We start from the raw sequence: 16,080 nt of genomic DNA on the forward strand, positions 1-16,080 counted from the left end.
TGGATGGGGGCCTGGGGTTCGGGTGTGTTGTGGGCTGAAAATTGACCGAGGCATGCCAGGGAGGTTGGGGATCATACCAATCTGGTCCTTTTAAATTTTCATGACCATTTGGATGAACAAACAAGCAAAACATCGCAAACAGAGCATTTTCGGGCTTAATTGATGTGCTATGGCACACGGTTTTGAGGTTGGGCCCAAGGTCTGAGTGTGCTGTTAGCCAAAAATTGACTGAGGCATACAAGGGAGGGTGGGGATCATCATAATATGATTCGTTCAAATTTTTGTGTCCATTTCGATGGACAAACGAGTGAAATAGTGCGAATGAGGGGTTTTCGGGCCAAACTGGTAAGCTATATCCCACAGTTTCGGGGGTGGTCCCATGGTCTGGCCGTGCTGTGGGTTGAAAATTAACCTGGGCATTCTAGGGAGGTTGAGTATTGTCCAGTGTGGTTCGTTTATATTTTTGTAGCCATTTGGGTTCACAAACGGGTGAAACAGCGAGAACGGGGCATTTTTGGGATAAATCAGTGTGCTATAACCCACGATTTTGGGGGGTAGGCTCGAGGTCCGGGCGTGTTGTTGGCCGAAAATCGACCGTGGCATTCCAGGTAGGTCGGGGATCATACCAATATTGTCCGTTTAAGTTTTCGAGGCCATTTAGGAGGACAAATGGGCGAAACAGCACAAACGAGGTATTTTCGTGTCAAATCAGTGTGCTAGTCCACGATTTTAGACGTCGGCTCGGGTTTTGTTGTGTTATGGGCGAAAAATCAACCGAGGCATGCCAGGGAGGTTGGAGATCATCCCAGTGTGGTCTGTTTAAATTTTCGTGGCCATTTGAGTGGACAAACAGGTAAAATTGTGCTAATGGAACAATTTTGAGCTAAATCGGTGTGCTATAGCCCACAATTTTAGGGGTGGGCCTGGGTCCGAGTATGCTGTGGGTCAAAAATAAATTGGGGCATGCCAAGAAGGTTGGGGATCATCCCAGTATGATCCTTTTAAATTTTTGTGGCCATTTGGGTGGACAAACAGTCAAAAGGGTGTGAACGGGACATTATCGGGTCAAATTAGTGTGCCATACCCCATGGTTTTGGGGGTGGGACCGAGGTCTGGGGGTGCTGTTGGCCAAAAATTGATCGAGGCATGCCAAGGAGGTTGGGGATCATCCCAGTGTGGTCCGTTTAAATTTTTGTGGCTATTTGGTTGGATAAACTGGAGAAATAGCGCGAACGGGGCATTATCAGGCAAAATCAGTGTGCTATAACCTACGATTTTAGGGGTGGGCCCGAGGTCCGGGCGTGCTATGTGCCGAAAATCGACTAAGGCATGCCAGGAAAGTTGGGGATCATCCCAGTGTGGTCCCTTTAAATTTTCATGGCTATTTGAGTGGACAAACAGGTAAAACGGCATGGACGAAACATTTTTGAGCTAAATCGATGTGTTATAGCTCACGATTTTGGGGGTGGACCCAGGGTCCGAACTTGCTGTTGGCCAAAAATTGACTGAGGCATGCTAAGGAGGTTGGGGATTATCATAATGTAGTCCTTTTAAATTTTAATGGCCATTTAGGTGGACATATGGGCAAAAGAGCATGAATGGGGCATTTTCGGATAACATCGATGTGCTATAACCCACAATTTTAGGGGTGGGCCCGAGTTTCGAGCGTGCTGTGGGAAAAAATTCCAGTGTGGTTCATTTAAATTTCTGTGTCTATATTGGTAGATAATCGGGCGAAACGGTGTAAACGGGATATTTTTGGGTTAAATCAGTGTGCTATAGCCCATGGTTTTGAGGCTAGGCTCAGGGTACGGGCGTGCTATGGATCAAAAATTGATCGGGGCAAACTAGAGAGATTGGGGATCATCCCAGTATTGTCTGTTTAAATTTTCGTGGCCATTTGGGTGGACAAACAGGCAAAACGACGTGAATGGGGTTTTTTGGGCTAAATTGGTGTGCTATAGCCCATAATTTTAAAGGTGGGTCTGGGTTTTGGATGTGTTGTAGGCTGATAATTGATTGGGGAATGCCAGGGAGGTTAGGGATCATCCCTGTGTGGTCCAATTAAATTTTAGTGGCCATTTGGGTGGACAAACGGGCGAAACCACGTGAACAGGTAATTTTCAGCCAAATCGATGTTCTATGGCCAACGGTTTCTGGGGTGGGCCCTGGATTCGGGCATGCTGTGGGCCAAAAATCAACCGGGGCCAGGGAGGTTGGGGATCGTCCCAGTATGGTCCGTTTAAATTTTTGTGGATATTTGGGTGGACAAACGGGCAAAACAACGCGAATGGGTCATTTTCAAGCCTAATCGTTGTACTATAGCCCACAGTTTTAAGAGTGGGCCCGATGTCCAAATATGTTGTAGGTCAAAAATCAACCAGGGCATGTCAGGGAGGTTGGAGATCATCCCAGTTTGGTCCACTTAAATTTTTGTGGCCATTTGTGAGGACAAACGGGTGAAACGGCATGAACGAGGCATTTTCGAGCCAAATTGATGTGCTATTTAACCCATGGTTTCAGGGGTGGGCCTGGGGTTTAGGCGTGCTGTGGGTCAAAAATTGGTCGGGACATGCCAGGGAGGTTGGGGATCATCCCAGTATGGTCCGTTTAAATTTTTGTGGCCATTTGGTCCAAACCATTATGCTATAGCCCACGATTTTGGGCTTGTGCTCGGGGTTCGGGCGTGCTGTAGGCTGAAAATCGATCGGGGAATGCCAGGGAGGTTGGGGATCGTCCAAGTATGGTCTGTTTAAATTTTTGTGGCCATTTGGGTGGATAAATTGGAGAAACGGCGTGAACTGGGCATTTTCTGGCTAAATCGGTGTGCTATAGCCCACGATTTAGGGGGTGGGCTCAGGATCCGAGCGTTCTGTGGGCCAAAAATCAATCAAAGCGAGCCAGGGAGGTTGGGGATAGTCCCAGTATGGTCTGTTTAAATTTTTGTGGCCATTTAGGTAGACAAACGAGCGGTGCTACAAGAACGGGGCATTTTCGTGCCAAATTGGTGTGCAATAGCCCACGATTTCGAGGGTCGGCCCAGGGTCCAGGCACGTTGTAGGCCAAAAATCGATCGGGGCATGCCAGGGAGGTAGAGAATCGTCCCAGTGTGGTTCGTTTAAATTTTTATGGCCATTTGGGTAGACAAACGGGCGAAACAATGCGAACGGGGCATTTTCGGGCCAAATTGATGTGCTATTGCCCATGATTTCGAGGGTGGACCCAGGATCCGGGCGTGCTATGGGACAAAAATCAATCGGGGCATGCCAGGGAGGTTGGGGATCGTCCCAGTATGGTCCGTTTAAATTTTTGTGGCCAAATGGATGGACTAACGGGCGAAATGACGTGAACGAGGCATTTTTGGGACAAATCGGTGTGCTATATAGCCTACGATTTCAAGGGTGGGCCCGATGTTCGGGCGTGCTGTGGGCCAAAAATCGATCGAGGCGTGCCAAGGAGCTTGGGGATCGTCCCCATGTGGTCCGTTTAAATTTTCGTGGCAATTTGTGTAGACAAATTGGCGAGACGACGCGTACGGGGCATTATCTAGCTAAATCCATGTGCTATAGCCCACGATTTTAGGAGTGGGCCCGGGGTCCCAGCATGCTTTGGGCCGAAAATCGATCGGGGCATGCCAGAGAGGTTGGGGATCATCCTAGTGTGGTCCGTTTAAATTTTTGTGGCTATTTGGGTGGACAAACAGGCAAAAAAGCGCGAACGGGGCATTTTCAGGCTAAATCGATGTGCTATAACCTACGATTTTGGTTGTTGGCCCGGGTTTCGAGCGTGCTGTTGGCCGAAAATTGACTAAGGCAGACCAACGAGGTTGGGGATCATCATAATATGGTCATTTTAAATTTTCGTTGCCATTTGGGTGGATAAACGGGCGAAACGGCACGAATGGGGCACTTTTGGGCCAAATCGGTGCGCTATAGCCCACGATTTTTAGGGAGAGCTCGGGTTTCAAGCATGTTATGGGTCAAAAATCGATCGAGGTGTGCCAGGAAGGTTTGGGATCGTCCCAATATGGTCCGTTTAAATTTTTGTTGCCATTTGGGTGGACAAACGGGAGAAACGGCATGAATGGGGCATTTTCGTGCCAAATCGGTGTGCTATAACCCCCGATTTTGGGGGTCGGCCCAGGGTTCGAGTGTGTTGTTGGCTGAAAATCGACCGAGGCGTGCCTGGTGGGGACCATCCCAGTATGGTTCATTTAAATTTTCGTGGCCATTTGGGTGGACAAACAAGCGAAACATCGCGAACGAGGCATTTTCGGGCCAAATCGGTGTACTATAGCCCACGGTTTCAGGGGTGGGCTCGGGGTCCGGGTATGCTGCGGGTCGAAAATCAAACAGGGCATGCCAGGAAGGTTGGGGATGGTTCCAGGGGTGGGCCAGAGGATGGGCTAAACGTCGCGAACCGTCCTAATCAGTGTGCTATAGGCGACGGTTCCAGGGGTGGGCCCGAGGCTATTGCATATTTTTAGCCAAAAATCGACCGGAGGCTCCCAGACAAGCTTAGGAGCATGGAGTGTGGACTGGCGGGGTTGGTGGTGCCGTTAAGGTGGTCGAACGGGCGAAACGACCCAAACGAGCCATTTTTTAATCAAATAATCATATAATTTTCGAGCGAAACGTTAATTTATCGAGATATTGAGTTAAAATAATCATATTAATTATTTTTATGTTTAATGAATGCGTGAAGGCAAAATAGGATAGGTAAAAATAAATGTACTAAGGCAGATATTCCTCAGTAGTAGTGTTAAGGCAAATATTACGAACGAAGCTAGCCGAAATTAACCTTATAATTTATTATGCTTAAACTTGTAACATAATTATGATTATGAGAATTCAAAGAGCACTCTAAAGGGGGACCAAATTTTTAGGATAATTCCCTAAAATTTCGCGGCTCGAGACTCGGTCGGTCCCTTTGTTTCTTGGTCCAAATCATTTTGGTTTTGTACGTCTCTATTCATGCTCTCTACTCTCTCCCTAGGCTTCCTTTGTAACGTTATCTTACGTTTTTAAATATCTTTTAAAAATAATATTTTTATTTTTTCTTTTCTTAAAATCTTTAATTTTAATTTTTCACACAATATTTTTAACATTATAAGATGAAAAACATATTTTGATATATTTTCTATATTTTCAGCGACATGTATATAATCACAACATTAATTTTTTCTTTATTTTTAAAATTTTCATATCAAGATAAATAAATTAAAATAAATGAACTTTGATAGAAGTATTGTTTTTTCCTATTTAAATTAAGACAACCTTTGTCACATTTTCCTTTCTCTTTTTGAAGGCAAAAATGAAGGACTGGACCACCTTTAGAACAACAATAAATAAAAAGATAAGTCTTATTATACCCTCTTTATTAATTACAAATTATCTAAAAATAACTTTACAATTAGATATAAAATAATAAATCATCTTTTACATTTTTCAAATTAAATAAAAAATATTAAATAACTCATTTTAAATAGCAAACAAATAAAAATGAATAGACGTAATAATTTACTGCTTTCCACCGCTACTTATAAACCATGCCTCACGTAAAGGATAAGTAAGAGAGAGAAGTCATTTTTCCACAGAATCAATGGCGAAACTTATTCCATCAAAGATAGTTGGGGGACCCATTTCAGAAGTTCCATGTGTTCCCCATCAAATGACGGTGAGTCACCCCATTCATTTCTGTCACAACTCACGCCGTCTCAATTATGTATGTACCTGCCCATCCTCCAATACTCTTCTACTCTGGATCAAATTGTCGTTTAAAACGAAAAGTTATTAATAAAAGAAGATTACTGTTAATCACTTCTCTTTAAATTTGATGTAATTGGCAACAAACAACGTAGATCCTGTAAGGAAATGGATAAAGTAATGGACATTGGACCTAATTCAACCTCAAAGCTAGCACATGAGGTGAAGATTAAAGGCCCTTTAACTCATAGATGTGGGATTTCAACATCCCCGTACACTTAGGACTGTACATCTGGAGCGTGGATAATATAAGATGTGAGACTCAACATCGAAAACAAATGAAATGATTGAGTCTGACTTTGTTAAACTATGATAAAGAAATGAACATCGAACCTAATTCAACCTCAGAAATTAGTTATGAGGTGAGGAGTGCTCAAAACCTTTATTACGAACTAGGCCAACGACCCTTTTAACATGTGTATAAGATGAAAGAGATATCATGTGTACACAAAATTGTACTCAATAACTAATACCGTATAGCCTATTTGAGCATTTGTGCGCAGGCATTCCATGATTAAAATCTCCGTTAATCTCGCTAGCTAGCTTAGTAAAGCTAAAAAGGAAAAAAGAGAACTCAAACTCCATACCTAATTAACCCGGTCCTGCGCTAGAAAACGGTCAAAACTGTGTTTATCGTTTTTCCAACCCCATCCAATGAAATTCCACCACGTGTAATGACCCTAGTGGTGTAGCCCCAGGAATCCAATGACACTTTTTCTCACTTCCCCACCTATCCTATCCGATCCCCGCATCCTATATAAAACGGTCTTATTATATATACTTCTTTATTATACTTGCTACTAACACTACTACTTGTGAGTTGTGAGCTAGTAGTGTCTCGAGCAACCAAATACATATATGGCGCCAAAACACATTTTCCTCCTTCTGCTCCTAATATCCATCCGCCACTCCTCCGGCGGTGGCCATGACTACCATGACGCCCTTCGAAAAAGCATCCTCTTCTACGAAGGCCAACGCTCCGGTAAGCTTCCCCCTGACCAACGTATCAAGTGGCGTAGAGACTCCGCACTGCATGATGGTGCTTCCGCCGGAGTAAGTAATTAATATTGCTAGTCTATATATAGTACGTAGTAATTAATTTCAAGTAACGTAATGTATGTTAATTGAACAAACAAACAGGTGGACTTAGCGGGAGGCTACTATGATGCGGGAGACAACGTGAAATTTGTGTTCCCAATGGCGTTCACAGCGACATTGTTGTCATGGAGCATAATAGACTTCAAAAGGAACATGGGAAGTGAGCTTGGCAACGCTGTGAAGGCAGTGAAATGGGCAACAGATTTCCTATTAAAAGCAACGGCGAAGGAAGGTGTCGTATACGTGCAAGTAGGTGATCCATTTTCTGACCATAGCTGTTGGGAGAGGCCAGAAGATATGGACACTTTGAGAACTGTGTACAAGATTGACCAGAACCATCCTGGATCAGATGTTGCCGGTGAGATAGCTGCTGCATTGGCTGCTGCCTCCATTGTCTTCCGCTCACTCGACGCTTCTTACTCCAATCTCCTACTTGATCGTGCCGTTAAAGTAAGTGACCACGGGTGGGACCCTATATCTTTTGGAATAATTACTACTTCACTTGTTTGCAAATAAAGGAATCAAATCTTTGTACCACTATGCACTAACGGTAACTATGTTCAATTATTGCATATAAGGTTAATACTGTTATTTTGTAACACCTTATATTAGTAGTTCAAATGAAACACATTATCAACTTATATATCTTTGCATATAAAATACACTATTAAAAAAAGTTTTCTTAAGAATTATGTATAGTCAACAAAAGTCATATAATATGAAATTAAAAAAAAAAAGGACTGGTGATATGCGTGAGACTGTACAGTTCCACACTATTGGGTGTAATTAGCAAGTAACATAATGTTTTAAGAATGTAGTATTTTAGCAAATCCAGGATGGGTGTCCATCAAGGGTTGATTCATTCTCTAAAGTCTAAAAAGTGAAATGCTTTGAGAAGTGTTGTGTTTGTGTCCTTTTCTGGATACTGATTTGTCATTAAATAAGTTTGTTGACTCCTCCCAAGAATTTGGCATATGTAATAGTAGCATTTCCTTTTTTGGGGAAACTAAAACTAAGTCACTAGTGTGAATAGATGGTGTGAAGAAGACTTGTGGGAAATTATTAATTGTAAACAAATTCTTGCTTTTGAAAATATGGAGATTGATTGATTTTGAATTTGATGAATATTTTTATGTAAATAATATGTAGTCACAAAAATAGTTTGTTAATGGCTTCGCCACAGTATTCTAAATGTCACTATCAACCCAGCAGAAAAAGGCAAAAAAGAAATATATAACCGTTGTATTATAACGGTGTTTTTGTAGGTTTTCGAGTTTGCCAACAGGCACAGAGGTGCATACAGCTCCAGCTTGCACTCTGCGGTTTGCCCTTTCTACTGTGACTTTAATGGATACCAGGTTATTAGTAACTTTCTTTAAATAAGGAAAGAATTAATTGTGTAATTAATTAATCAATGTTGATAAAAATATATGGATGATCACAGGACGAATTGCTTTGGGGTGCAGCGTGGCTTCACAAAGCAACAAGGAGGAGGCAATATAGAGAGTACATAGTGAAAAATGAGGTTATTTTAAGAGCTGGAGACACCATTAATGAATTTGGTTGGGATAATAAACACGCTGGGATTAATGTCCTCATTTCCAAGGTTAGTAAAGAGACATTACTATTTAAAAGATCAAGAATAGTTGGCATGCATGTATGCTAAAAGAAATTTTGTCTCAAAACGGTTGACATATTTAAAAGATCAAGAATAATTAGCTACTTTTTTCTAACTTTACCCTTAGTAATAATTATTCTAAAACTAAGAGGTATGTAGACAAATGAAAATTAAGGCAATATTTTGAGACAAGGGAATACTTCATTGCATTCGTTTTTCCTCATACACTTGTGGCTGCTTATGATAACATCCGTCCTTGTCTTTTTTATGACTTAGATAGTTATATATTCTTGACTTGTTCAGTAATCTGCCAATCACATGCTGTAGATATATACGGTTATCAATATCAGGATCTCCATTTGGTGGGCCCGGCACTCCATCTCTTGTTTGAAATTATTACTGATATAATTAATAGGAGCAACGTAACTACTCTAATCATCATCAGCAAGTGTGGTGTAATTATTTCACATGGTAAGAGTTTAGGTCATGGGCTCCATGTGTGTGACATCTGAGCTTAACTTATTTGCATACTGAAATACTTGCACCGATATAAATACTTCAATGGAAAAAATGAATGCTTACAAAAAGAAAAGGTGAAAGCTATAAAAGTGCTCCATGTGAAGTATATATAGAAGAAAAAAGATATAAAATTAAAAAGAGACAAAAAAAAAAAAGAGCTTGGCAATAGTCTTTCGAGTAAAGGTAAGAGAGAAGTGACTTTACTGATGGTAAGCATGTGCAAAAAGGCAGTTGCTTATCTATACATATGGAGTAATACATAGAGAAAGACAGAGTTGAGTTATGATACAAGTGGCAACTGTGTCCCTCGATTAAAGTGTGATTACGACGTACCATTGTAGTAGTAGTTGTAAAGATTTTCTTCTTCACTCATTTAGTAGTACTAATATTTTATCTGAATTTTTTCCCCACACCATACATAATCTGACAAGCTAAGTCACTTTGGCGCTTAGATTCTCCTTATCAGATAGAGTATATTATTATACCTAATCTCAACAAGTTGTAATAGGAAATCCAACATATTTGATCATATACTTGTGTGAAAACCAAAAATTTTATTTTTACAGGAGGTTTTGATGGGAAGAGCACCAGATCTTAAATCCTTTCAAGTAAATGCAGATGCCTTCATATGTTCAATACTACCTGGAATTGCTCATCCCCAAGTCCAATATTCTCCGGGTAATAAGGAAATGTTTTATATACATTCTTAATTAATGTAAAGCAAGCACTTGGGAATAGTGAATGCATGTTAATAACCATTTATTTGAGTAGTAATATAATTGATCATAATGTTAATTTGTCATTTTGTTGTTGTTGTGTGAGAAGGTGGACTCATTGTCAAACCTGGAGTTTGTAACATGCAACATGTGACATCCTTGTCCTTCCTATTCTTGGCTTACTCTAATTATCTCAGCCATGCCAATCATGTCGTGCCATGTGGTTCCATGTCAGCCACCCCTGCTCTCCTCAAACACATTGCAAAACGTCAGGTATACTTTACTTTTAACACCCAATACTGTTACTCACTATATTTGAAAGAAGAAATTAAAGAATAATATAGTATAATTAATTGCATTGCATGCATGCAGGTGGATTACATCTTGGGAGATAATCCTCAAAGAATGTCATACATGGTGGGGTATGGTCCACATTACCCATTAAGAATTCACCACAGAGGCAGCTCTTTACCATCAATGGCAGCCCACTCAGCTCGTATTGGGTGCAAAGAAGGATCACGATATTTCTTTTCACCAAATCCAAATCCAAATCGATTGATTGGTGCTGTTGTTGGTGGGCCGAATCTCACTGATTCCTTCCCAGACGCCAGGTCTTTCTTTCAAGAATCTGAGCCCACTACTTATGTTAATGCTCCATTGGTGGGCCTTTTGGCTTACTTTTCAGCCCATTCTTGATATATTCCTCACAACACAACATCCATGGTCTGCTCCTATGAATTAATTATTGTAAAGAGAGAATGTAGTGGTGTGCAAAGGCCACCCTCTCTATTTTATTATTCTCCAACATTCTAATCAATGAACAATGTGTACTACCCACTTATATATTTTCACCATATTAATGCCAACTATATATTAATATACAAAAAAAAATGTCACTTTTGTCTTCTCCATGTTTGCCTCCAAATATCTCCAAATTAAATCTAAATAATTTAAAATTTACTGATTAAAAACATCTAATTTTATCAGTTTGTCTTGGGACATCAGATAGGCAGATAATTCGTTATTTGTTTTTTTTCATTTAGAGCTGATAACGTTGATATAGCTCCAGTATCCAATTAACGGCAACAAGAAGAATTACCCCTCCACTTGTTTGTTCACCATGAAAACCAAATTAATATTTTTCTATTTTCCTCTCTTTCTTTTATGTTGTTCTGTTCGACCTGAAGATCATCAATACTCTAAAAAGAGGGAGCTTAATTATGAGACAAAACATTTCACTCAAATTCTTGACCATTTCAACTATAATCCACAAAGTTATCAGACTTTCCAACAAAGGTATCTGTTGAATGATGAATATTGGGGTGGAACCAAGAACAATGCTCCTATATTTGTATATATCGGAGGTGAAGCAGATATTGAATTTATTATTCGAAACATTGGTTTCATGTTTGATTTAGCCCCCCGTTTTAAGGCTCTTTTGCTCTTCATTGAGGTATATCCATTCTTTTAATTAATTAGCTTCTTCAAAATCAATTAATTCGCGTTCAAATATTATATATATATGGACTCCCCTGGTTGTAAATAATGTTAGATTTTTTTTTACCTCATTATCTAGTCTGTAGTTTAAAATGAGACAAAATAAGTTGAACATAAATATTACGGTAAGATTTGTTTCTCTACCTACCTTTTCATAAGCTGCAAGATTAGTTAGTGTTAGACTCGCATTAGCAGTGGATAGTAATAAGATATATTAACTATGAAAAAAAATCAACAAGACAAGACAAATATAATGTTAATAAGTGATTACGGGAAGCATTATTCAAATTTTAATCTTAAATTTGTAAGTTAAAGCTATCAAGAAGCGAAAATATGAGAGTTCTTAAAAGAGGTAAAACAAAATTCATGCTTTTGGATGGACCAACCCGATAATATTTTCCGATAATTGTTATATGAGGCTGAAAGGACGAAATATACTGTTTTGAAAAAATTGGTTCTCCATTATATAATTAATATTAGAACTACAAGCAGGGACGAATCTATGTAGAAGGATTGGGATGCCACGGTATTCGAACTTCTCGATTGAAACTTTGTAGTAACAAGGGAGATAGTGGTGCCAGCGGTTCAAGAACAGGATTTCCCAGCAACGCAAGTTCGACTCCCGTTGAAGACCTTTTTAGAATGATTTTAGCACTATTTTCTGCTTTCTCTTTAAGAAAGTTGTGACTTGGCAGAATAGAACATTTACCTCTTCTAACAAAAACCTTGACAACACCAACTAGGCTAGGCTTTACACTATATCAACATTGCTTATTAATAGGGAATTAATTATAGTATTACTCTTTGAATATTGACTTCACTTTTTAAATATTGTATACGTTATTGTTCAAAGCAACATGACATTCAGAGCTTCCACATCCTGAATCTGCCTCTGACTATAAGTAAAATTGGAAAACATAAAAATCAAAGTCAGGGACGGAGCTACCCTTTACATAGGGGGTTCATCCGAACCCCCTTCGGTGAAAAATTATACTACATTTACATGGTTAAAAAAAAAAAAATTATGTATATATAGTATATGTTGAAACCCCTTCAATTAATTTGTATGTTCACTTGTAAACCTCTTAGTGAAAATTCTCGCTCCGTCACTAACCAAAGTGTACATTATGATAAGACGATGATTTCAATGTGAACTTTGTCGACAATAACGACATCTACTTTTTAAAGTTTTATACATTAGTAGTCCAACTAAAATCAAGTCCAACAAAGGCAACAAGAAAAACTATTGCCCGGGTCCCCGCTACTTCTTCCTATTTATTGTACCTTTAAAAATGTTATTACACTTCTTAATCATTTATTGATGATATATAGTTGCACATGTTATTACTTATAATAGATTAAATGAATACTCTAAAAAATAGGACAAACAACATTCATGGTACAATAATTAATATGTTAAATATCATCAATGATATTAATTGCTACATTAATTAAGTCCAAAACTATATAGTACTCCACTACTATTGAGAGATTCCTTCCTTTTTCCACTCTGGATTGGGCCCTATATTATACTGTATACATAACCAAGCCTCATTGCCTTTCTCTGTTTGTTGTAGAAAGCAATGAAAATCAGATTAATTCTTCTCCTTCTTGTATGTTTTTCTTCAATCTCATTTGCCAAAATTACAACAAGATTCCCTTCTTCCTTTGATGATAATCACCTGCCATCTGATTTGGCCTCTAAAGGCAAAGAGCTACTTAGTTATGAGACACATTACTACACTCAAATTCTTGACCACTTCAATTATAATCCACAAAGTTACCAAACATTTCAACAAAGGTATTTGTTGAATGATAAATACTGGAGTGGTTCCAAAAAAAATGCTCCAATCTTTGTCTATACTGGCAATGAAGGAAACATTGAATGGTTTACTCAAAATACTGGATTCATGTTTGAAATTGCTCCCCATTTTAATGCCCTCCTAGTCTTCATTGAGGTATATATCTATATATATATATTAGTACATGATCACTTGTCCCAATCAATGTTGTCCATGACCACTATATATTTGCAATCTAACTTAGTGTATTTTTTCTATTGATTCTTCTTTATAAATTCTAGCATAGGTTTTATGGGAAGTCAATACCATATGGAGGAAACAAGGAGACAGCATATTCAAACAAGAGCACATTGGGCTATTTGAGTTCAACACAAGCATTGGCAGATTATGCAACTCTCATCATTGATCTCAAGAATAACTTGACTGCCACTGACTCCCCTGTTGTTGTTTTTGGAGGTTCCTATGGTGGAAGTATGTATAAATGTTCTGCCCCTAATAGTTTCTAAAATTTTTTTAAAAAAAAATACATTTATATTACAGCTTTTTTGTTTATTACTTATTATATTTCCAGGTTTGGGATATCTAATATTATGATTTTGTGGCAGTGTTGGCAGCATGGTTTAGGCTAAAATACCCACATGTGACTATTGGAGCCTTGGCTTCTTCTGCACCAATCCTCAATTTTGGCAATATCACTTCCCCATACTCCTTCAATAATATCATTACCCAAGACTTTAAGGTAATTTTATTTTTTTTCTATATATCGAGCTTTGACGAATAAAATTAATTGAATAATACCATGTGGTGCAAGATGACAAATAGTTTTTTCTCAAGTGTTACGTTTCCTAACAACTATGTTCACATCTACAAGTGATTGGAGTGCCCCCCCCCCCCCCCCCCCCCCACACACACACACTCAATACAATAAAAATATGTGTCTTTATATAAAATTGTTCAATTTGGGAGTGAATACAAAGGATAATAGTGAAGACAAGGATTATAACATGACACATTGCATGTTGAAGTGTAGAAGGCATCAATTGAATACATAGAATATTAATTACTTAGATAAATTGGGCTTGGGCTGGACAACTATATATTTTGGAAGTTTCTTATGAGTTAAGATACCTTTGGTCCCCGTAAACTAAAGGTATATGTCTTAGGTCAAAACTATTGATGTATTCATTTTTGAGATAAGGATTCGGTATTCCTCGAAATTATGATCAACGTTGTTATGATACACTCCAACTTTACATGGGTCCTATTATTCATCTGAACTTAATTTTAGCATATTTTTGTCACCCTTTTGTACTGAGACACTTTTATTATACAAAAATGGGATCCGTGTCAAAGGTGCAATGTAAAAAGGGTGACAAAAATATACTAAAATTGAGTTCAGGAAATAATAGAAACCTCGTGAAATTGAAGTGTGTCGTAGCAAATTTGATTAGTTCGGGGGTTACTGGATGCTTTACTCTTCATTTTTTTTCTTGTCACTTTTATTTTTTTTCTTGACTTATATCTGAAAAAAAAAAAAAAAAAACAGGGTGAAAGTGAGAATTGTTACAAGGTAATTAAAGGAATATGGAAACAAATTGAAGATACGGCTAAAACAACCGGTGGATTGGAGAAACTCAGGAAGTCATTCAGAATATGCAAGTAAGAATTATTTGTGAAGTTAGAATAAAGGGGGTATTTTAATAAGTATTCAATATGGGAAATAATAATAATAAGATTGTTTGAAATTATTTATAGGAATTATATTAGTCAAGGTTCTCTTCAAAATTGGCTCTCAACAGCTTTTGTCTACACAGCCATGACTGATTATCCAACTCCTTCAATTTTCCTTAATCCATTGCCAGCCTATCCAGTCAAAGAGGTACAAATTTCTTTAATTCAAATTTATGATAAACTTGCTTAAATAATGCTTTTATTTTTATGTCATGGTCTAGTACTAATATTTTTATGGTTGTGGCTTTCAGCTTTTCACTTTCTTTGCTATTAATTCCTTATGCCAACCAATGCTTAAATTTGAACAATAAGAAGAAAAGTGACCTCCCATCCTCACACTTAACTGTGTCTCTTTCAACAATTTGATTGACAACTCAAAAGTAGTATGTAACTTCCGTGAAATCCATACATCTTTAGAAAATATATATGTATGTATACTTTAGTTATTCATTTTTAGAGAATTTGAAACGAGTGCGGCAATAATTAACAATATCTATATCTAATTTCAAAATTCAATAATTTGTGAAGTTACATTAGAAAGAAAAGCAAAACAATAGACTTATGACTAATTTGGAATAATATAATAATGTAGATGTGCAAGGCAATTGATGATCCAAAGACTGGAAATGACATGTTTGAGAAAGTTTATGGTGCTGCCAACATATATTATAACTACACTGGAAATGCCACTTGCTTCAATCTGAACGATCATTCTGATCCTCATGGCCTTGGTGGATGGACTTGGCAGGTATTTTGTTATTACATACTACTAGCACTACTTGTTTTCTGAGTACATAAATAACAAAATTATAATGAAATTGGTCAAATTAATTAGTTGAATAACACGCAATTGTACGTTTGGATGAGAAATTGGTCAAATTAATTAGTTGAATAACATGCAATTGTACATTTGGAGGAGTCACCTACTCTTTTTTAGTAGGCACTTTGAATAAGCGTTTGCAATTAAGCGTACGATGCATTTGCATTATGAATTAAGGTTGAATAATGGCAAATGCTACCATAGTTAGCTAGGACTATTTCACTTTTTCCGTATAAACACCTCAATTAAGTCAGGTACCTATTGAACCCTTTATTCCTTCACAAATAGTTTCAATTGAGCCTAATTTGCTCACATGGCAAAAAATATAAAATGCGTGTAATACACACGCTGATGATATGAAAAAGTGACGAATTAAATAACGGCACGTGGCATTTTTATTTAAATAATTATAAAAATAAATTTCTAATTTAATTAAATCTAAAAAAATTTTAAAATAAAAATCATCAACCCCCACTCCACGCACTGCTCCGTACCCGATCCTCCTCCAACCCCC

General features: G+C 38.1%; 2 protein-coding genes across 3 annotated transcripts in view; both read left to right on the forward strand.

The window, feature by feature from the left end:
• The first annotated feature begins 6,543 nt into the window (after positions 1 to 6,543).
• Positions 6,544 to 10,627, forward strand: LOC124886961 (endoglucanase 8-like). Its single transcript, XM_047395889.1, has 7 exons — positions 6,544 to 6,818; positions 6,906 to 7,313; positions 8,129 to 8,221; positions 8,308 to 8,469; positions 9,567 to 9,678; positions 9,826 to 9,989; positions 10,089 to 10,627. The coding sequence occupies exons 1-7, from the start codon at positions 6,624 to 6,626 to the stop codon at positions 10,410 to 10,412; spliced, it is 1,458 nt and encodes a 485-aa protein (XP_047251845.1). The 5' UTR covers positions 6,544 to 6,623; the 3' UTR covers positions 10,413 to 10,627.
• A 2,067-nt stretch (positions 10,628 to 12,694) lies between these two features.
• The window catches only part of LOC124886960 (lysosomal Pro-X carboxypeptidase-like), a 7,375-nt gene continuing 3,989 nt past the window's right edge, over positions 12,695 to 16,080 (forward strand). The window contains exons 1-6 of one of the 2 annotated variants that reach the window (XM_047395887.1): positions 12,695 to 13,171; positions 13,297 to 13,486; positions 13,621 to 13,754; positions 14,562 to 14,674; positions 14,771 to 14,894; positions 15,339 to 15,494. In XM_047395887.1, the coding sequence (XP_047251843.1) occupies positions 12,797 to 13,171; positions 13,297 to 13,486; positions 13,621 to 13,754; positions 14,562 to 14,674; positions 14,771 to 14,894; positions 15,339 to 15,494 (1,092 nt within the window). In that variant the 5' untranslated portion in view covers positions 12,695 to 12,796. The remainder of the gene's footprint in view (positions 13,172 to 13,296; positions 13,487 to 13,620; positions 13,755 to 14,561; positions 14,675 to 14,770; positions 14,895 to 15,338; positions 15,495 to 16,080) is intronic. The other variant, XM_047395888.1, reaches the window with a different exon arrangement.

The sequence above is a fragment of the Capsicum annuum genome, chromosome 9, assembly GCF_002878395.1.
Source record: "Capsicum annuum cultivar UCD-10X-F1 chromosome 9, UCD10Xv1.1, whole genome shotgun sequence".
Taxonomy (NCBI): domain Eukaryota; kingdom Viridiplantae; phylum Streptophyta; class Magnoliopsida; order Solanales; family Solanaceae; genus Capsicum; species Capsicum annuum.

Coding starts and splice junctions, on each gene's coding strand:
- LOC124886961 (XM_047395889.1), top strand. CDS start 6,624: ATGGCGCCAAAACACATTTTCCTCCTTCTGCTCCTAATATCCATCCGC. Junction 8,222..8,307: donor GTGACTTTAATGGATACCAG/GTTATTAGTAAC, acceptor GGATGATCACAG/GACGAATTGCTTTGGGGTGC. Junction 8,470..9,566: donor TTAATGTCCTCATTTCCAAG/GTTAGTAAAGAG, acceptor TTATTTTTACAG/GAGGTTTTGATGGGAAGAGC.